The sequence below is a fragment of the Oncorhynchus kisutch genome, linkage group LG14 (genome assembly GCF_002021735.2).
Source record: "Oncorhynchus kisutch isolate 150728-3 linkage group LG14, Okis_V2, whole genome shotgun sequence".
Classification (NCBI taxonomy): Eukaryota; Metazoa; Chordata; class Actinopteri; order Salmoniformes; family Salmonidae; genus Oncorhynchus; species Oncorhynchus kisutch.
Window position 1 is genome coordinate 47789330 of NC_034187.2, and position 21622 is coordinate 47810951.

A 21622-nucleotide genomic window follows, 5' to 3' on the forward strand; every position below is an offset into this window, starting at 1 on the left:
ATGTAAATGGTGCATAAGCCTGCTGATGTAAGTCTATAGTACATATAATAGGTGCCGTCTGGAGTAGCCCTCCAGTCAAAAGGTCTAGTTTACATTTTGCCAGAATCTTGTAAATAGAAAGTTACAGGAGGACACAATCAATGGCTAAAGTGTACCCTCATGAGGTTATGCTCGTTGAATGCTCTCCCTACACGTAAGTAGGCCAGTAGCTGCTTCAAGTTGGGGACTACCTCACACAATGAGTTTTTATTATGCATTTTTGTACTGAGGTCTTTACCTATTGAAACCAAGAGAGCTACTAACAGTACGGCTTTTAAGTGAAAATGGATTTGTGTGGCTTACATTTGTCTTGTATATCACTGCTTTTTAATGAAATTGATTGTTGTGACTTACATTTATCTTGTATATACCTTGTAAGCATTTGTGTCTGTCATGTGAATGTTGCTTTTTATATGTTTACTTTATGTTTACAGTTTATTAGGTACACCACCCTGTTCACAAAAATGGTTAACTTCTACAGAGTGAGTCACATGTCCGTGGCTTGCCTTATAAAGCAGGCAGACATGCATCGAGCAATTCAGTTACTGTTTGATTGAATGTTAGAATGGGCAAAACGAATGATCTAAGCAACTTTGATGGTGGTATGATAGTAGGTGCCAGGGGCGCCGGTTCCAGCGTCTCAGAAACGGCCGGCCTCCTGGGCTTTTCACACACGGCAGTGTCAAGGGTTTACTGAGAATGGTGAGACAAACAAAAAACATCCAGTCATCAGCAGTCCTGTGGGGCGAAAACAGTTTTTCGAAGGAGAATTGCAAGAATCGTGCAAGCTAACAGGCGGGCCACAAACAGGCAAATAACGCACAACTTGTCGGTCCTGGTCACATATGGGCTATTGCAGCAGACAACCACACTGGGATCAACTCCTTATAAAAACAGGAAGAAGTGGCTCCAGTGGGCATGAGGTCACCAACACTGGACAATTGAGGAGTGGATAAACATCGCCTAGCCTGACGAATCCCGTTTCCTGTTGCATCAATGGTTGTAAAGATGGGGAGAGGTCTCTCCGTAATCAAGAGATGCTCTGCTTTTTTGACACCACACTCCCCAATGCAAGTCCTGCAGGCTCTAATTTGATTTTATCTTGATTATTGTCCAGTCATATGGCCAAGTGCTGCAAAGAAAGACCTGGTTAAACTGCAGCTGGCCCAGAACAAAGCGGCACGTCTTGCTCTTCATCGTAATCAGAGGGCTAATATTAATACTATGCATGACAGTCTCTCTTGGCTGAGAGTTGAGGAAAGACTGACACCGTCACTTCTTGTTTTTATAAGAAACGTTAATCCTGTCACGCCTTGGTCTTAGTGTTTTGTGTTTTCGTTATATATTTTGGTCAAACCAGGGTGTGACATGGGTTTACGTGTTGTGTTTCGTATTGGGGTTTTATAGGATTTGGGATTGCTAGGTTTAGGGGTGTGTCTAGTTAGGCTTGGCTGCCTGAGGCGGTTCTTGATCAGAGTCAGGTGCTTCTCGTTGCCTCTGATTGGGAACCGTATTTAGGTAGCCTGAGTTTGCTTTGTCTTTCGTGGGTGATTGTTCCTGTCTCTGTGTAGTGTTCACCAGATAGGCTGTAATAGTTTCACGTTCCGTTTGTTGTTTTTTGTATTTATTTAGTTTTTTCATGTATCGTTCCGTTTTCTTCATTAAAGATCATGATTAACCACCACGCTGCATTTCGGTCCGACTCTCTTTCAACAAACGAAGAACGGCGTTACAGAATCACCCACCACACACGGACCGAGCGGCGTGGTTACAGGCAGCGACCGCAGGAAAAGCGAAAGGAGGACGTTATGGACAGCAATGGCATGGAGTATACGACGTGGGAAGAAATCGACAGGTGGGCGGCCGACCCAGAGAGAGTGCAGGAGCCCGCATGGGATTCGCTTGAGCAGTGCGAAGAAGGCTATAGGCGAATGGAGTCGAAAAGGAAAACACGGCGGCGCAGAGCGAAACCCGAAAGTCACCCCAAAAAATGTATTGGGGGGGGGGCTCAGGGAGAGAGTGGCAGAGTCAGGAGTCAGACCTGAGCCAACTCTCCCTGTTAATCATGAGGAGCAGCGATATAAGGACTTCTGGTCTTGGGAGATGATATTAGACGGAAGAGGACCCTGGGCTCAGCCTGGTGAATATCGCCGCCCCAAGGAGGAAGCAGAGGCAGCAGGAGATAGGAGCCGGCGATACGAGGGAACACGGTTGGCAAGGAAGCCCGAGAAGCAACCCCAAAAAATTATTGGGGGGGGGCTTACAGGGAGTATGGCTATGCCAGGTAGGAGACCTGCACAAACTCCCTGTGCTTTCCGGTGGGCTAAAGAGACCGGGCAGGCACCGTGTTATGCTAGTGAGCGCACGGTGTCTCCAGTGCGGGTGCATAGCCCGGTACGGTTCATACCAGCCCTTCGTATTTGCCGGGCTAGAGTGGGCATCGAGCCAGGTAAGCTTGGGCAGGCTCCGTGCAAGGCGCCGGTCTATCCAGAGCCACCTCCACACACCAGTCCTCCGGTAGCAGCTCCCCGCACCAGGCTTCCTGTGCGTGTCCTCGCTCCAGTATCACCAGTGCCCGCACCACGCATCAGGCCTACAGTGCGCCTCGCCTCTCCTGCTCTGTCGGAGTCTCCCGCCTGTTCAGCACAGCCAGAGCCTTCCTTCCCTCCTGCGCTGTCGGAGTCTCCCGCCTGTTCAGCGCTATCAGAGCCTTTCTTCTCTACAGCGCTGCCGGAGCCTCCTGCCTGTTTGAAGCAGCCTGAGCTGCCAGTCTGCAGGGTGCTGTCAGCCTGCATGGAGCAGTTAGAGCTGTCAGTCTGCATGAAGCAGCCAGAGCTGTCAGTCTGCAAGGAGCTGCCAGTCTGCAAGGAGCTGCCAGTCTGCAAGGAGCTGCCAGTCTGCAAGGAGCTGTCAGTCTGCAAGGAGCTGTCAGCCTGCATGGAGCAGTCAGAGCTGTCAGTCTGCAAGGAGCTGCCAGTCTGCAGGCAGCTGTCAGTCTGCAAGGAGCTGTCAGTCTGCAAGGAGCTGTCAGTCTGCAAGGAGCTGCCAGTCTGCAAGGAGCTGTCAGTCTGCAAGGAGCTGTCAGCCTGCATGGAGCAGTCAGAGCTGTCAGTCTGCAAGGAGCTGCCAGTCTGCAGGGAGCTGTCAGTCTGCAAGGAGCTGCCAGTCTGTAAGGAGCTGCCAGTCTGCAAGGAGCTGCCAGTCTGCAAGGAGCTGTCAGTCTGCAAGGAGCTGTCAGCCTGCATGGAGCAGTCAGAGCTGTCAGTCTGCAAGGAGCTGTCAGTCTGCAAGGAGCTGCCAGTCTGCAGGGAGCTGTCAGTCTGCAAGGAGCTGTCAGTCTGCAAGGAGCTGCCAGTCTGCAGTGTGCTGTCAGCCTGCATGGAGCAGTCAGAGCTGTCAGTCTGCATGAAGCAGCCAGTCTGCAAGGAGCTGTCAGCCTGCATGGAGCAGTCAGAGCTGTCAGTCTGCATAGAGCAGCTAGATCCGCCAGTCAGCCATGATCTTCTAGATCTGCCAGTCAACCAGATTCTTCCAGATCAGCCTGTCAACCAGAATCTTCCAGATCTGCTAGTCAACCTGAATCTTCCAGATCCGCCAGCCAGTCAGGATCTATCGGAGCCTACTACCTACCTGAGCTTCATCTCAGTACTGGGCTTCCTCTCAGTACTGGGCTTCCTCTCAGTACTGGGCTTCCTCTCAGTACTGGGCTTCCCCTCAGTTCCGGGCTGCCCCTCAGTTCCGGTGCTGCCCCTCAGTTCCGGGCTACCCCTCAGTCCCGAGCTGCCCCTCAGTCCCGAGCTGCCCCTCAGTCCCGAGCTGCCCCTCAGTCCCGAGCTGCCTCAGTCCCGAGCTGCCCCTCAGTCCCGAGCTGCCCCTCAGTCCCGAGCTGCCCCTCAGTCCCGAGCTGCCCCTCAGTCCCGAGCTGCCCCTCAGTCCCGAGCTGTCCCTCAGTCCCGAGATGCCCCTCAGTCACGAGCTGCTCCTTAGTTCTGTGGGGTTCTGGGTGAGGACTATTAGGCCATGGTCGGCGGCGAGGGTGGATTATCCCAGGACGCGAAGGGGAGGAACTAGGACATTAATGAAGTGGGGTCCACATCCCGAGCCGGAGCCGCCACCAATGACAGACGCCCACCCGGACCCTCCCTATGGTTTTGAGGTGCGTCCGGGAGTCCGCACCTTGGGGGGGGGGGGTTCTGTCACGCCTTGGTCTTAGTGTTTTGTGTTTTCGTTATATATTTTGGTCAGGCCAGGGTGTGACATGGGTTTACGTGTTGTGTTTCGTATTGGGGTTTTATAGGATTTGGGATTGCTAGGTTTAGGGGTGTGTCTAGTTAGGCTTGGCTGCCTGAGGCGGTTCTTGATCAGAGTCAGGTGCTTCTCGTTGCCTCTGATTGGGAACCGTATTTAGGTAGCCTGAGTTCGCTTTGTCTTTCGTGGGTGATTGTTCATTGCCATCCTGGCTGGCAACGTCCTTATCCCTTGCTTGCTAGCTAGCCAACTACGGCTAACTTACAGTCACGTCAAACAGTGCTGCCAGAATAACAACAGAGTAGCTGCATTTGAATTTGTTTAAGCTGTTTTATAGTAACAATTAGCTAATGAGGCATAGAAAATGGGTTCTCTCGTCAGGACAGAGGAGCTAGCCGACAGCACAGCTAACACAATCACTTCAAACTGAAGCTAGAAAGACTGCAAACTAACTCTTCGTTTCATTTCACCTTTTTTCAATTTACATTTCTTTGTATCTATCCATAAAAATGAAGCCAGCTGATTGTTGTGACTTTTCTTTCATTAATCTGATGACTGTTATTTATCTAATCAACTAAATGTGTTTAATTGTTACCAAATTAAATTAATCATGTAAAAATGACCTAATTAGGGATTTGGGGCAAATTAAACTCTAAAGGTCTTTACCTATTACATCCATAAACAGTCAACTCATTAATCATAATCTTGTATCATATCATCATTCTGAACAGTCGTAACCTCCTGCATCTGCAAAAACTCCAGCCTTATTTATGATTCAGTACTACACAAATTGGTTTAATTATTTATTTACTAGCTAACTAAATGATAACACAGGGTAAACATACACACTTACTAGATTAGAAACAGATCCCTAGAGGACTGACACAATAGAGAGGGAGGGAGAGCGAGAGAAAGAGACACTTATCGTTGGTACATTTTAGAAACTACTCTCACAGTAATCATATACTTTGCACACAAACTGCCGCCCGTTTGGATTAAGAAATCATAAAACTTGGTTCTCCAAGTATTGCTGTCGGAAACAGGCCTTCTTAGAAAGGGTGTTGGGCCTTTCCGTGGCACGCTTGCAAAGCTCTGAATGTCCAAAAGGGGTCCCCACTCGTCTTCTACTGTTGTTCTCTGCCGTCGTTCTGTATCCGGTAACTTGTCTTGTAGTCCTGAACAGAACTGCGTAGTTTAATCGACTTTCCATTCGCTCCTGAAGCTGCCTCTTTGAAGAAGGGGTCGATGGTTCCAATTGGAGTGATGATAGCTGGTTCCACTGGTCCCACTTAAATTAGTTTTCTAGATACTTTACTTAGGACAGCTAATCAGCCGCACCAGTGATTGTCTGGGAGGTGACTATTGTCTCTACCTCGTGTTGATATTTCAGAGTTCAAACCACTTTGGATGTGAGCTGCAGCTACACGCCTCTCTGGTCTGATATGTTAATTCTTAACCCACCGTTTTATACAGTTCATTCAAAAGGGGCATTTCGTGAGGCTGACACTCTCTTACCTCACTCAAGGGGGCGGTGACTACTCACTTGTACAAAGTTATTGAAACAATTTCCTCTTATAGTTTCTAAGATCACATCCCTCTCTTAACAAAAACACTTTCATCATCATTCATATTTCATGCATAATGTAGAGGATGGAGACTTCGCACATATAACGTGTATACTTTTCAAGTTACGGCATTTCCTTTATAACATTTTTAATGACATAACAAAATAACAACCGAAATGGCATTATAATTCTTTAGATCGCCTCTGACCATTCCCCACATTTATTTTTTATTTATTTATAGGGGACAATGCACATTAATCAACATCAATATTACAGTAATGCAACATCCATGTAAATGTGCCGGGGTTAGCCAAAAGCTAATTTGCACCCATAGTCCCAGGGCAGCTAAGGACAATTACACAGCCACAATACAAATACTCACCGAAACAATACAAAATACAATACATTACATCCAGTAATAAATCATTCTAACGACAACAACACCATCATCAACTGTCGTCTTACATATACCACAGACAACTCATGTGTACAGGTTTGGATAGATTTGAGCCATTTTTCTATTCAAATTTAAAAGTACAATAATCAATGCAGCTTCTCACGTCCATGGGCATTACATTCCAGTATATTGTAGCTCTAACAGAGAAGGCCGAATGACCGATTTTACTGTGTCGAGAAGGGACAACGCGATACCCTCTAGTTACTGCCCTTGTTATCCTGGAGGTGCTTTCCTTGAGCATTATATATTTATTATTATTATTCAACTTTATTTGACCAGGAAGGGCTCATTGAGATTTAAAATCTATTTTTCAAGAGCGTCCTGGCCAAGATAGGCAGCACCAAGTCATTAGAAAAATGACAGAAAAACAACATGAAAAACTACAAGTAATTTAGTAAAAACCATAGAATTCACTAGAATATTGTCACGCCCTGGTCTAAGTATTTTGTGTTTTTCTTCATGTATTGGGTCAGGCCAGGGTGTGGCATGGAGTTTTTGTATTGTGGTGTGTTTTGTCTTGGGGTTTTGGTGTGTATGTATTTGGGATTGTAGCTAGTGGGGTTATCTAGCAAAGTCTATGGCTGTCTGGAGTGGTTCTCAATCAGAGGCAGGTGCTTATCGTTGTCTCTGATTGGGAACCATATTTAGGCAGCCATATTCTTTGAGTTTGTCGTGGGTGATTGTCCTTAGTGTCTTTGTTCCTGTCACTGTGTTAGTTGACAAGTATAGGCTGTTTCGGTTTTCACATTCCGTTTATTGTTTTGTAGTGTTTGTGTTATTTTGTGTTTTTGTTTGATTAAAAATGGATCGCAATCTACACGCTGCGTTTTGGTCCGACTCTCCTTCACCACACCTAGAAAACCGTTGCAAATATAACAAAATCAAAAACAGCAAATTAAAAACATTGACTCTGCTGACTCTGAGATTTCAGGAATTATGAATATTGGTTTATTATTATACAGTTGAAGGTAGAAGTTTACATACACGTTAGCCAAATACATTTAAACTCAGTTTTTCACAATTCCTGACATTTAATCCTAGCAAACATTCCCTGTCTTAGGCCAGTTAGGATCACCACGTTATTTTAAGAATGTGAAATGTCAGAATAACAGTAGAGAGAATGATTTATTTCAGCTTTTATTTCTTTCATCTCATTCCCAGTGGGTCTGAAGTTTACATACACTCAATTAGTATTTAATATTGGCCCATTCCTCCTGACAGAGATGGTGTAGCTGAGTCAGGTTTGTAGGCCTCCTTGCTCGCACACACTTTTTCAGTTCTGCCCACAAAGTTTCTATAGGTTTGAGGTCAGGGCTTTGTGATGGCCACTCCAATACCTCGACTTTGTTGTCCTTAAGCCATTTTGCCACAACTTTGGAAGTAGGCTTGGAGTCATTGTCCATTTGGAAGACCCATTTGCAACCAAGCTTTAACTTCCTGACTGATGTCTTGAAATGTTGCTTCAATATGTTCACATCATTTTCCTCCCTTATGTTGTCATCTATTTCGTGAAGTGCACCAGTCCCTCCTGCAGCAAAGCACCCCCACAACATGATGCTGCCACCCCTGTGCTTCACGGTTGGGATGGTGTTCTTTGTCTTGCAAGCATCCCCCTTTTTCCTCCAAACATAACGATGTTCATTATGGCAGTTCTAACACAGTTCTATTTCTATAACAGTTCTATTTTTGTTTCATCAGACCAGAGGACATTTCTCCAAAAAGTACGATCTTTGTCCCCATGTGCAGTTGCAAACCTTAGTCTGTTTTTTGTATTGCAGTTTTGGAGCAGTGGTTTCTTCGTTGCTGAGAGGCCTTTCAGGTTATGTTGATAAAGGACTCGTTTTACTGTGGATATAGATACTTTTGTACCTGTTTCCTCCACCATCTTCACAAGATCCTTTGCTGTTGTTCTGGGATTGATTTGCACTTTTCGCACACCAAAGTTCATTCATCTCTAGGAGACAGAGCGCGTCTCCTTCTTGGGGACGTCTACAATTTGTTTTCTGAGGTCTTGGCTGGTTTCTTTTGATTTTCCCATGATGTCAAGCAAAGAGGCGCTGAGTTTGAAGGTGGGCCTTGAAATACATTGTCACGTTCTGACCATCGTTCGTATGTGTTTTCCTTGTTTTAGTGTTGGTCAGGACGTGAGCTGGGTGGGCATTCTATGTTGTGTGTCTGGTTTGTCTATTTCTATGTTTGGCCTGATATGGTTCTCAATCAGAGGCAGGTGTTAGTCATTGTCTCTGATTGGGAACCATATTTAGGTAGCCTGTTTTGTGTTGGGTTTTGTGGGTGATTGTTCCTGTCCCTGTGTTTGCACCAGATAGGACTGTTTCGGTTTTCACATTTTCATTATTTTGGTAGTTTTTCATGTATAGGTTTTCCTTTATTAAAATAACATGAATCATCACAACGCTGCATTTTGGTCCGACTCTCCTTCACCACAAGAAAGCGGTTACAGAATCACCCACCACAACAGGACCAAGCAGCGTGACAACAGGCAACAGCAACAGCGGCGCAATGAGGATTGGACATGGGACGATATATTGGATGGCAAGGGTTGCTACACATGGGAGGAGATCCTGGCGGGAAGGGATCGCCTTCTATGGGAACAGGTGGAGGCAGCGAGGAGAGCAGAGGCAGCCGGAGAGAGGAGCCGGCGATATGAGGGAACACGGTTGGCAAGGAAGCCCGGGAGTCAGCCCCAAAAATGTCTTGGGGGAGGGGCTCACAGGGAGTATGGCTACGCCAGGTAGGAGACCTGCGCAAACTCCCTGTGCTTACCGGGGGGCTAGAGAGACCGGGCAGGCACCGTGTTATGCAGTGGTGCACACGGTGTCCCCAGTGCGGGTGCATAGCCCAGTGCGGTATATTCCAGCTCCTCGTATCGGCCGGGCTAGAGTGGGCATCGAGCCAGTTAAGGTTGGGCAGGCTCCGTGCTCAAGAGCTCCAGTGCGCCTGCATGGTCCGGTCTATCCAGTACCACCTTCACGCACCAGCCCTCCGGTGGCAGCTCCCCGCACCAGGCTTCCTGTGCGTGTTCTCGGCCCAGTACCACCAGTGCCAACACCACGCATCAGGCCTACAGTGCGCCTCGCCTCTCCAGCGCTGCCGGAGTCTCCCGCCTATCTAGCGCTGCCAGAGCCTTCCTCATCTCCAGCGCTGCCGGAGTCTCCCGCCTATTCAGCGCAGCCAGAGCCTTCCTCCTCTACAGCGCTGCTGGAGTCTCCAGCCTGCATGGAGCAGCCAGAGCTGTCAGTCTACATGAAGCAGCCAGAGCTGCCAGTCTGCATGGAGCAGCCAGAGCTGTCAGTCTGCATGGAGCAGCCAGAGCTGCCAGTCTGCATGAGGCAGCCAGAGCTGCCAGTCTGCATGAGGCAGCCAGAGATGTCAGTCTGCATGGAGCAGCCAGAGCTGTCAGTCTGCATGGAGCAGCCAGAGCTGTCAGTCTGCAAGGAGCTGCCAGTCTACAAGGAGCTGCCAGTCTGCCAGGAGCTGCCAGTCTGCACGGAGCCGCCAGAGCTGCCAGTCTGTAAGAAGCCGCCAGAGCTGTCAGCCTACATGGAGCAGCCAGAGCCGCCAGTCAGCGTGGAGCAGCCAGAGCCGCCAGTCAGCATGGAGCAGCCAGATCTGTCAGTCTGCATGGAGCAGCCAGAGCTGCCAGTCTGCATGGAGCAGCCAGAGCTGCCAGTCTGCATGAGGCAGCCAGAGATGCCAGTCTGCATGAGGCAGCCAGAGCTGTCAGTCTGCATGGAGCAGCCAGAGCTGTCAGTCTGCATGGAGCAGCCAGAGCTGTCAGTCTGCAAGGAGCTGCCAGTCTGCAAGGAGCTGCCAGTCTGCAAGGAGCTGCCAGACTGCACGGAGCCGCCAGAGCTGCCAGTTTGTAAGAAGCCGCCAGAGCTGTCAGCCTACATGGAGCAGCCAGAGCCGCCAGTCAGCGTGGAGCAGCCAGAGCCGCCAGTCAGCATGGAGCAGCCAGATCTGTCAGTCTGCCAGGATCTGCCAGTCAGCCAGACTCTTCCAGATCCGCCAGTCAGCCAGACTCTTCCAGATCCGCCAGTCAGCCAGACTCTTCCAGATCCGCCAGTCAGCCGGACTCTTCCAGATCCGCCAGTCAGCCGGACTCTTCCAGATCTGCCAGTCAACCAGACTCTTCCAGATCTGCCAGTCAACCAGACTTTTCCAGATCTGCCAGTCAACCAGACTCTTCCAGATCCGCCAGTCAACCAGACTCTTCCAGTGCCGCCAGTCTGCCCAGAGCCGCCAGTGCCGCCTGTCTGCCCAGCGCCGCCAGTGCCGCCAGTCTGCCCAGCGCCGCAAGTCTGCCCAGCGCTGCCAGTCTGCCCAGCGCCGCCAGTACCGCCAGTCTGCCCAGCGCCGCCAGTGCCGCCAGTCTGCCCAGCGCCGTCAGTGCCACCAGTGCCGCTAGTCTGCCCAGCGCCGCCAGTGCCGCCAGTCTGCCCAGCGCCGCCAGTGACGCCAGTCTGCCCAGCGCCGTCAGTGCCACCAGTCTGCCCGGTGCCGCCAGTCTGCCCAGCGCCGCTAGTCTGCCCAGCGCCGCCAGTGCCGCCAGTCTGCCCAGCGCCGCCAGCGCCGTCAGTCTGCCCAGCGCCGCCAGTGCCGCCAGTCTGCCCAGCGCCGCCAGTGCCGTCAGTCTGCCCAGCGCCGCCAGTGCCGTCAGTCTGCCCAGCGCCGCCAGTGCCGCCAGTCTGCCCAGCGCCGCCAGTGCCGCCAGTCTGTCCAGCGCCGCAAGTGCCGCCAGTCTGCCAGGATCAGTTAGATCCGCCAGTCAGCCAGGATCCGCCAGTCTGCCAGGATCCACCAGTCTGCCAGGATCCGCCAGTCAGCCAGGATCTGCCAGAACTGCCAGTCAGCCAGGATCCGCCAGTCTGCCGGGATCCGCCAGTCTGCCAGGATTCGCCATTCAGCCAGGATCTGCCAGTCAGCCAGGATCTGCCGGAACCACCAGCCAGCCAGGATCTGCAAGATCCATCAACCTGCCGGAGCTTCCTCTCAGTCCTGAGCTTCCTCTCAGTCTTGAGCTTCCTCTTGAGCTTCCCCTCAGTCCTGAGCTTCCCCTCAGTCCCGAGCTACCTCAGTCCGGAGCTGCCCCTCAGTCCAGTGGGGCCAGTTGTTAGGTTTCCTAGGCCAAGGTTAACGGCGAGGGTCGCCACTCAAGGGACGCTAAGGAGGTGGACTAAGACAGTTATGGAGTGGGGTCCACGTCCAGCGCCAGAGCCACCACCGCGGACAGATGCCCACCCAGACCCTCCCCTATAGGTTTAGGTTGTGCGTTCGGAGTCCGCACCTTGGGGGGGGGGGGGGGGGGTGCTGTCACGTTCTGACCATCGTTCGTATGTGTTTTCCTCGTTTTAGTGTTGGTCAGGACGTGAGCTGGGTGGGCATTCTATGTTGTGTGTCTGGTTTGTCTATTTCTATGTTTGGCCTGATATGGTTCTCAATCAGAGGCAGGTGTTAGTCATTGTCTCTGATTGGGAACCATATTTAGGTAGTCTGTTTTGTGTTGGGTTTTGTGGGTGATTGCTCCTGTCCCTGTGTTTGCACCAGATAGGACTGTTTCGGTTTTCACATTTTCATTATTTTGGTAGTTTTTCATGTATAGGTTTTCCTTTAAAATAACATGAATCATCACAACGCTGCATTTTGGTCCGACTCTCCTTCACCACAAGAAAGCCGTTACATACATCCACAGGTACACCTCCAATTGATTCAAATTATGTCAATTAGCCTATCAGAAGCTTCTAAAGCCATGATATCATTTTCGGGGTTTTTCCAAGCTGTTTAAAGGCACAATCAACTTAGTGTATGTACACTTCTGACCCATTGTAATTGTGATACAGTGAATTATAAGTGAAATATTCTGTCTGTAACAATTGTTGGAAAAATGACTTGTCTCATGCACAAAGTAGATGTCCTAACTGACTTGCCAAAACTATAGTTTGTTAACAAGAAATGTATGGAGTGGTTGAGAAACGAGTTTTAATGACTCCAACCTAAGTGTATGTAAACTTCCAACTTCAACTGTATATGGGAGTGAGAACTGTGGTCTTGGATGAAAGTCGTTGAGCTAGTTCCCTGACAGAGTCAACAAAAAAATCATTATAGGTGGTGGATATGAAATCGGAGTCTTGAATTAGAATTCCGTTAACTTTTAATTCTGGATGTTTTTTGGCCTTTTCAGCTCCTCTCCCTGTTAGTTTGTTAAGATTTTCCCAAATCACTTTTCCATTTCCTTTCGCTTCATTGATCACTCTAAGAAAGACTTTATGCTTTGTTTTATATTCCTAACCACCTTATTTCTCAGTGCTGTAAATACACGTCTGTCATCATTCTTTCCAGACTTCTGTGCTTTTTTCAAGGAAAGATCCCGTTCTCTCATCTGCCTCCAGAGGTCCTTGTTGAGCCATGGCAGAGAAGTTTTCCATCTTGGCTTACATTGAAATGTCCTTGTGAAAGAGGTATCCACTTTGTCAAAAGCTGACAGAAATGTTCTGTATCCAGACTCTGGGTCTTCATAGCTTAACAGATCAGACCAGTCAATTTGACTTAGAACTGCATCGGTGTTACTCTGCTTACTTTTCAGGATTTTTTTTTACCATACTGTTGCACATTAATATGGTTCTTAAATCTCTTTTTAGTGAGCTTTCTAGCCACCAATGTAACATTGTGGTCAGATATGCCAGTTGGTAAGTTTACTGAACTCGATCAGGTCTGTTAGTAAAGACCAGATCAATTTGAGTCTGGGATGACTGTGTTACTCTGATTGGACCTTGTATTATTTGAGTCAGGTTGAAATAATCTGTGATCTCATTGAGTTTTTTACTGCAAGTTTTGTTTTCCCAGTTTATATTGAAATCGCCCCTGAAGATGATCTCTTTCTTATGATCACATTCTTTAAGCATGGCATTTACATGGTCATAAAACAAGATATCAGATGTTGGTGGTCGATATAATCCAATAATAGTGAGAGACATATGAGGGGAGAGGAAGACATTCAGCCCCATACATTCAAGGTCATTGGCATGTTTCCATATGATACGATTGGAATATCCAGGGACATTAAAGACAGAAATAGGAGAAGATTTCTTCAGCCATGACTCAGAGAAACAGAAGAAAATCTAGATAGGAGTCATTCAATAAATGTTCTACCTGTTCACTCTTAGAATAATGCTATGAATATTCAGATTACCTCCCAATATTCCTCTAGGCTTGGAACCATGGTCCCAAAGCATTTTAGACTGACTATGGTTTGGAAAAGTTTCATGGTACAATGTTTTCTAATACCTGTCACGAGTCCGACCGAGGGTGGCTTCCCTTCCCGGTCGGGTGGCGCTCGGCGGTCGTCGTCACCGGCCTATTAGCTGCCACTGATTGTCTTTCCTCCCCCTCCTTGTATGTTTATTGTTAGCACCTGTTCGTGAATGATTAGTTGGGCTTTATTAGACAGCCGGCCCGCCTGTTTCTTTGTGCGGGATTAATTATTGTGACCTTGGGTTATGTAGTAGAGGAACGTGTTTGTTCCTGGTCGTGTATTTTGTTGTACTATTTTCGTCCCCTGTGTTTGGGGCAGTTTGGTTGTGAGCACCCTGTGTTGTGTTAGTGCTTTAAAGAGCACAGCATTGCACTCTCTGTTTCCTGCGTCTGACTCCACACCCACGACACCCGGAGCGTTACCATACCTGTGTTAAGGCAACTGAGTTTCTGACTCAAAAGCGGGTTTTGTTTGGGACACGAATCAAGAGTTGACATTAAAATGACATTATCAGCAGATTGCTCATTCTCTTGGAAAGCCATGTTAGCGACAGAAGTTATGCTCACATACACAGAATATCCTTCTCTGAACCAGACCATTTTTTTCTCAGATATAGATTATTTCAATCCTTCATCAATGATTTTGGTCTGGATGGCTAAGTAGGAGGACTTTTCTCCATTTTCCCCAGAATTACATCCTCCATATCAGCAGGTGACCTAACTCCAGACTCTGATGAGGAGCTTGTTACCCTGGGCCGCTTGGGTGTAAGTTTATTCCGGATTGTTTGAATGAAGGCCAGCGTTGATGTTTGGCTGCCTTCTTTTGTATTCGCCAGAGAGTTTCACTACCTTCGGGGTCCCTTATTAACCTCAGAGTTTTAGCATTTTCCTTCTTGTTCTTCTTCTTTATCTTGGAATGAGAGGTCACTGTTGTAGACTCTGGCTCACCAGGTACCATCTCCAATGTTTCATTCACTCCGTCTTTGCCCCTGGGAGCCGAGGAATTATCCTCTTCAACCTCAGTCTCATGTTCTGTCATTTCAGCTGAGATATGTGATATGTCTGCCCTACTCATGGGGAAAGGATTGTTGTCCTGCACGTAGTGTGAAAAAGTTTCCTATGTTAGAAATATTGTTCCAGTACTTTAGAACATGTTAGAGTTTTGTCAGGAAAACATCTGTGAAACAGGCACATTGCTGTGTGAATTTGGAGAGGGAGATAGCTGAAAGTTCTTGTTCTTGATTGACAGCAGGGTGTGAGCTGTCTATGGGTGAGAGAGGGTCTGGTTGAAGTTATCCATTGCCAAGCTGATCTGACCTATTTGGATCCTCACAGGACAGTCATGACACGATTCATGATTTAGACTGGCTGAGAAACGCCGCCTGTCTGTCTCGTCCCGACTCTCGACACATTCATTACTATGGGACAGCTGGAGGTCGAAGTGGAATATTGAAACAATGTTTCAAATGTTGAAGAGATAGACAGCAAGGTTTCACTGGATTGAGACAGTGGATTGCGCAGTCAGATGGAACAGAGTAAATAGGCATTTTAACATCGTAGATTTAGCTGGGGGAATAGACACCTGGAATGTGGTTTTAATCAATCAGGATTAGACCGAGCCTGTCACGGCCGTCCTCCTCTTCATCTGAAGAGGAGAGGCGAGAAGGATCGGACCAAAATGCGGCGTCGTAAGTGTCCATGGTAAATCTTTAATACCGAAAGTACTGACACTGTATACAAAACAATAAACAAATGACGACCGTGAAGCTACAACATAGACAATCACCCACCAACAAACAGTGCAACCCAGGCTACCTAAGTATGATTCTCAATCAGAGACAACTAATGACACCTGCCTCTGATTGAGAACCATACTAGGCCGAAACATAGAAATACCCAAATTATAGAAAAACAAACATAGACTGCCCACCCAACTCACGCCCTGACCATACTAACTAAATACAGAACACAGGAAATAAAGGTCAGAACGTGACAGAGCCATTGTATAAACAGCACTGACATACACACTTACCCCACCAGACATGCCACCAGGGGTCTTTTCACAGTCCCCAGGTCCAGAACAAATTCATGTACAAATTCATGTACATGTACAGTATTATACAGAGCCATGAATGAGTGCATGGAACACCCATTCATCTTATATAGCGCAAGTGAACAGCAAACCTGGTTTCAAAAAACAAATAAAGCAACACCTCACGGCACAACGCGCCTCCCCCATGTGACCTACTTGTTGTGTGTGTGTGTGTACTGACATATGTATGTGTAACTGATAGATGCACACACAGTACATGTTAATGTTTTTAAATGTATGTAAATTGTAAAGTATTTTTTGTTGTTGTTGTAATGTCTTTTTCGTTATGTGTCAGACCTCAGTAGGACTAGCTGTTGCCATTGAGGTCGGCTAATAGGGATCCTAATAAATCAAGTCCTGCTGATGGCAGAGTCAGGAATAACTGACTCAGGAGTAACTGAATAATTTTCCTGGCAGATGTTAGGTCCCTTGATACAAATTAAGCAACGTTTGAACAACACACCTTGTAGAATTCATGCTCCAAAGAATTCAGGCTGTTCTGCAGGCAAAGGGGGGTCCGACACAGTACTAGATGGATGTACCTAATAAACTGGCCACTGATTGCATACCTTTATCTTTATCTAATCCGACTTGCCACAACTGAAGTTCCTTCTGGAAAAATAATCAAGAAATAATTGCTCAACTTTTGGTTGAAGGAACAATTCATTAAATCAATGATCTAATATCTATTGAGTTCATGAGGAATTATAATCACAACTTTAAACAAAACCTCAGTAAGAAACGTATGATATGAAGAAGTGACAGCAGCACACAAAAATGACACCAGACCAGGGTAGGCTGAACATACTCATCTAATTTGTTTATTGATCTAATTTGTTTAACAATGGACAAGGACACATTCACAGACTCAACCTGACTATTATCTATTACTGTAATATTACTGCTCTACACCGCTTCACTGTGTTTGCATGTCATTGTCCTCCAAGTGTATCTCCCTCCCGTGAAATCTCTGTTTAGTGGAGAGAAAATGATGTCTCCTCCTCCAGTTTTGCATGACGGCCGCTAGGTGGCGAAAGTGCTCTTACTTCTTTATGAAGAAGTCATTGCACATCACCGTGAGGCAGGACACCAAAGTGACATACTCCTTGAAGTCGACAGTGTTGTCTTTGTTAGAGTCCAGGTCCTTGAAGATTCTGTCCACTGCTGACTTGTCACTGGCTTTCTGCAAACAGAGAGAATGCAGAAGAAAGAAGTGGGAGGTTAACACAGCAAACAAACTGTCTTGGTTTATCTATCCGTTTATTTTGATCATGGCGACACATTGCTGTATTTCTGGCCAATGGTGAGATAAATCTTTGAGTTTCAATATTTTGGGATGCCATTGCTGGAGTTAGCAAGCATTGTTTATTTGAGCTGTATTCAAAAATGGACCCCATCTTTCCAGCTTTCCTATTCTGTCCAGCGCAATGGATCTCTGAAGAGAGAGAACTGATCCAGCATCAAATCAAATGGTATTAGTCACATGAGCTGAATACAACAGGTGTAGACCTTACAGTGGAATGCTTACTTACCCTAACGAACAACACTAGATACTGCAACAGTGCAGTATCTAGTGCAGGGGTGTCAAACTCAATTGCTCGAGGGCCCTCACCTAGTTGTCTAGGTCTTCATTGGACACAAATTGAAAGGAAATAACAAAAATCAGCAGACACACCCCACTGGGCAAAAACTGGTTGAATCAATGTTGTTTCCACGTCATTTCAACCCCTAAATGAAATGTGATGATGTTGAATCAATGTGGAAAACTGATTGGTTTAAAAAAAAAAAATCAACAAAAGGGAATTTAATATTTTTTTCACCCAACTTTTAACCCAATGACATGGTAACACTTTTTGTTGATTTCACATTGAATTCACATTAGTTGACAACTCAACCAAATGTATATCAAAACTAAACCGACGTCTGTGCCCAATGGGACGGCCCTCCAGGAATTGACACACCTGCTGTAGTGCAACAAGAAATCTGATCCCAGATCATTAGGACTTGCTCAGTCTCACTCACCCCCAGCATCTCCCCTAGTTCAGCCTGGAGCAGCTCTTTCAGCTCAACCTTGCTGAGGGTGAACTTGTCTCCCTCCTTCCCAGAGTACTTGTGGAAGGAGGCGATGAGGAGAGACATGGCCTGCTGGATCCCAGACATGGTAACTATAGTTAAAGGGGAAACAGAGGGACACACAACCTATTAGAAGCACTAAATAAATAAAGTTTCTGGACATCTGTGGGGCATTAAACCATTTCAATGAATTCACTGACAGCATATGGTTTTTGTTTTGCATCATACTGTAGCTTTTTCATCATAGCTTTTGTCTCTTGTGTTTTTCTCTGTATTTTCCATGAAGAGGGATAAAAATAAACCCTGGTTTCCACAGAGCCCATGGTAGAACCATATTTCCTACATAGCCCTGGTCAAAACAAAGTAGTGTACTATATAGGGAATAGGGTGCCATTTGGGAGGCAACCATGGTCTCTACCACAGGTTCTATGGTGAAAAACACAGGCACTGTTATGGCAACGATCCTGCTCTTCTGGTAATTCACATGACTCCTGATGAGGAAACAGGTTAAGGTCCGGGCAAATCCCATCTGTGGATTATTCATTTTCCATATGCGGTGTGTTATCCCCAAGAGAGTCACTTCTTTAATGTTGTGTGCGTGTGCCCCTGCTATTTAGGGTGTGGCTGAGGGAGGAATGAGTCGAGCCAAGGTAACGTTAGCCAGATGACACAGAGAATGAATGAAAGAAGGGAGAGCAAGGAAAAGGGAATGAGAATAGGAGAACCAAAAACTGTTGATATATTGTTTCCCCCCCCCCAGAGATGACACATTACAACTACTGAGTATTGAGCAGAGTGATATGTTACACCCAACCTCAGTTACAGAATCAATGCATCGTAATAAGACAACCACAACAGGAGCCAAAGAAGGACATTTTGTTTTCAAGTGAGAAAATATCAAGAGAAAAATAAGAAGTGCACAAATCAAAACATACTTAACAGGGATTACATTTAAAAACTCTGCAGTAGCGTTGAAGTTTAAACATCAGACCGCCCAGTTAAGAGAAACAAGATGACATTTTCTACTCACCGAGATGTACGAAGAATGAGAAAGCAAAGTAGAAAGTGAGTGTATATGGAGAGATTGAGATAGTGAGAGACTGATGGAGAGAGGGATGTGTTTTATACACTTCCACACCCTCCATCCCTCCCTTTATCTTGGTCCTTAAATTCTCTTCCCCCCTCTCTCTTTCTCTGATACATTAACTATTACTTTCCTCTTCGTTCATTTATCATTCATTTATCATGTTACCTGATAGTGTTAATTGTCTCAATATTTACACCACATTGCATAAGAGTGGATGTTTAGCTTGGTGCACCTGACATGGTCTAAATCCTTGCATTATATCCAACCATTCAATCCCAAGACTTTAGATGCAATACAATACATTTAGAACAATTCACTGCCCTTCTCACACTATAGGTTAAGCAATGCATTTACATCAAGTTTACCTTGAGCTTATGACCAGCAGCCTTTAGTTGTATTGTAGGTTGACCAAAGATGGGATTTGCTTAAGAATGATTTTGATTGTGAAGTATTAAAACCCATAATGTATTATTGTCTGCCAAACAGGCCTACTTTTGTAACTTGTTCGTAATGCAAATGGGTGACGCTAACATTGAATCTGCCAGCTAGTATGTCTTATTGATACTGTGTTATTGACAACACATTATTGATACTGTGTTATTGACAACACGTTATTGATACTGTGTTATTGACAACACATTATTGATACTGTGTTACTGACAACACGTTATTGATACTGTGTTATTGACAACACATTATTGATACTGTGTTATTGACAACACGTTATTGATACTGTGTTATTGACAACACGTTATTGATACTGTGTCATTGACAGCACGTTATTGATACTGTGTTATTGACAACACGTTATTGATACTGTGTTATTGACAACACGTTATTGATACTGTGTTATTGACAACACGTTATTTATACTGTGTTATTGACAACAGGTTATTGATACTGTGTTATTGACAACAGGTTATTGATACTGTGTTATTGACAACACATTATTGATACTGTGTTATTGACAACACATTATTGATACTGTGTTATTGACAACACGTTATTGATACTGTGTTATTGACAACACGTTATTGATACTGTGTTATTGACAACACGTTATTGATACTGTGTTACTGACAACACGTTATTTATACTGTGTTATTGACAACACGTTATTGATACTGTGCACTGGTTGTTTAAAGTTCACATACAGCGTAGTGTCCTACAGACTTGCACTACATGGTACTTATGGATAAGCACAGTCATACTGTAGATACAGTATAATATGAGTTCCATTTGCACAGTAAAAGTAGCCCATTGCAAAGTTGACTATATGAGAACACATTCAACTTATTTAGGTGTGGTAAGACAGCAGATCTAGAATAAAATTTCGCTACGGGTTTAATAGTTTAACAGTAGGCACCCTATTCCCTACATAGTGCAATACTTCTGATGGGCCCTGGTCAAAAGCACTATAAAGGGAATAGGGTGCCATTTGGGACACAAGCCTATGGCTGGATATGTGTTTAACAGAGGGAAATGAACATAGCTTCACAGCCCTGCTTGTCTGAGTGAGTCATGCAGTATCATTTATATAATTACAACATGTCCCAAAAGCCTGCGGTTTCCTTGGTCACAATTAACTTCAGTCACCAGTTAGATTCTTAGTTGCATTTATAGGAATTGCTTCACAACTTGACCAAACATCTTTCAACTAGGAGGCATGGGCTGTATTCACTGGAGGATAAATTGTTTACAATATGTATAAATAATGTAATTGAGTTACTATACCATAATATTACTGTATTTACTGAGAAGAAAACACTTTTAATCACCAACACATCTTATATAATTTCTGTATTGTAGCTCTTCTTCACATTAATACATTAATATCTGGTTTTACTTGCACTAAAATACTGTATATGCCATTACATCACACACACACACACACACACACACACACACACACACACACACACACACACACACACACACACACACACACACACACACACACACACACACACACACACACACACACACACACACACACACACAAAACAGGCCTAGGCAGAGTCTCTGTCCCGTGCTCTTCCTTTGTTGCTTTGCGAAATGATAATCAACTTCATCTTGTGACGCTTTTCTAAAGCTTGTAAGAAGAATAATAGAAACGCTGACCCACACACAGTTGAAAGATTCCAACAGTTTATTGTTTTGAGTCAGAGTAATTTGTCAGGCCTTGGCTCTTTTAATGTAACGCTTGAGTTGGAGACAGAGAAAGACAGTGAGTGCATGCTTTATGTACCACTCCCACAACTCCCTGCGTGCTTTTATTCCTAAAAATGTGCATCTAGATTACTGTGTGGGGCTGGTTCTCCTTCAAATCACTCGCGTGTGTGTGACTCAGTGAGGAAGCTGAATGTGTGTGTGTGTACTAGTTCCAGTTAAGTTCTGCAAATGGAGCTCCTCCTGACTCACTGGTAGTGAGTGGGTCCACTCTTCCTCCACAGCGATTTAATTCCACATTTCTGAGGTTGGGATTGTGACTCACTGACATGACCCTGAGCAAATGAGTCAGACAGACGCCTGACTGAACATAATTATGAACATCTGAGCGTCAGGCCCATCTCTACCATTATTGCAACCAATGCAGTCTCAGTGGTCATCATGTGTGTGCGTGTGTGCATAAATGTGTTTGTGTGCATGGATGTGTGTGTGCGTATGGTCAGTGGTTTAATCAAGGATGCATTATGTGTACTATCTTGGATTTCTGCATTTGTCTGTACATGTATACATTGTATATATTCCTCCTTGGAATTCGTCCTTAATTCAACATGTCTTCAAGA

At 45.8% G+C, this 21622-nt stretch overlaps 1 protein-coding gene across 1 annotated transcript; it reads right to left on the reverse strand.

Moving 5' to 3' along the window:
- Positions 1 to 16467: 16467 nt before the first annotated feature.
- On the reverse strand, positions 16468 to 18873 carry LOC109903135 (ictacalcin). Its single transcript, XM_020499763.2, has 3 exons — positions 18777 to 18873; positions 17696 to 17838; positions 16468 to 16856 (listed from the first exon to the last, which is right to left on the reverse strand). The coding sequence occupies exons 2-3, from the start codon at positions 17831 to 17833 to the stop codon at positions 16716 to 16718; spliced, it is 279 nt and encodes a 92-aa protein (XP_020355352.1). The 5' UTR covers positions 17834 to 17838; positions 18777 to 18873; the 3' UTR covers positions 16468 to 16715.
- Positions 18874 to 21622: the final 2749 nt, after the last annotated feature.

Excerpts from the sequence above, each read along its gene's own strand:
- LOC109903135 (XM_020499763.2), bottom strand. The coding sequence starts at position 17,833 with ATGTCTGGGATCCAGCAGGCCATGTCTCTCCTCATCGCCTCCTTCCAC. Across the intron at positions 16,857-17,695 it reads AACTAGGGGAGATGCTGGGG|AAAGCCAGTGACAAGTCAGC; the intron begins GTGAGTGAGACT and ends CTCTGTTTGCAG.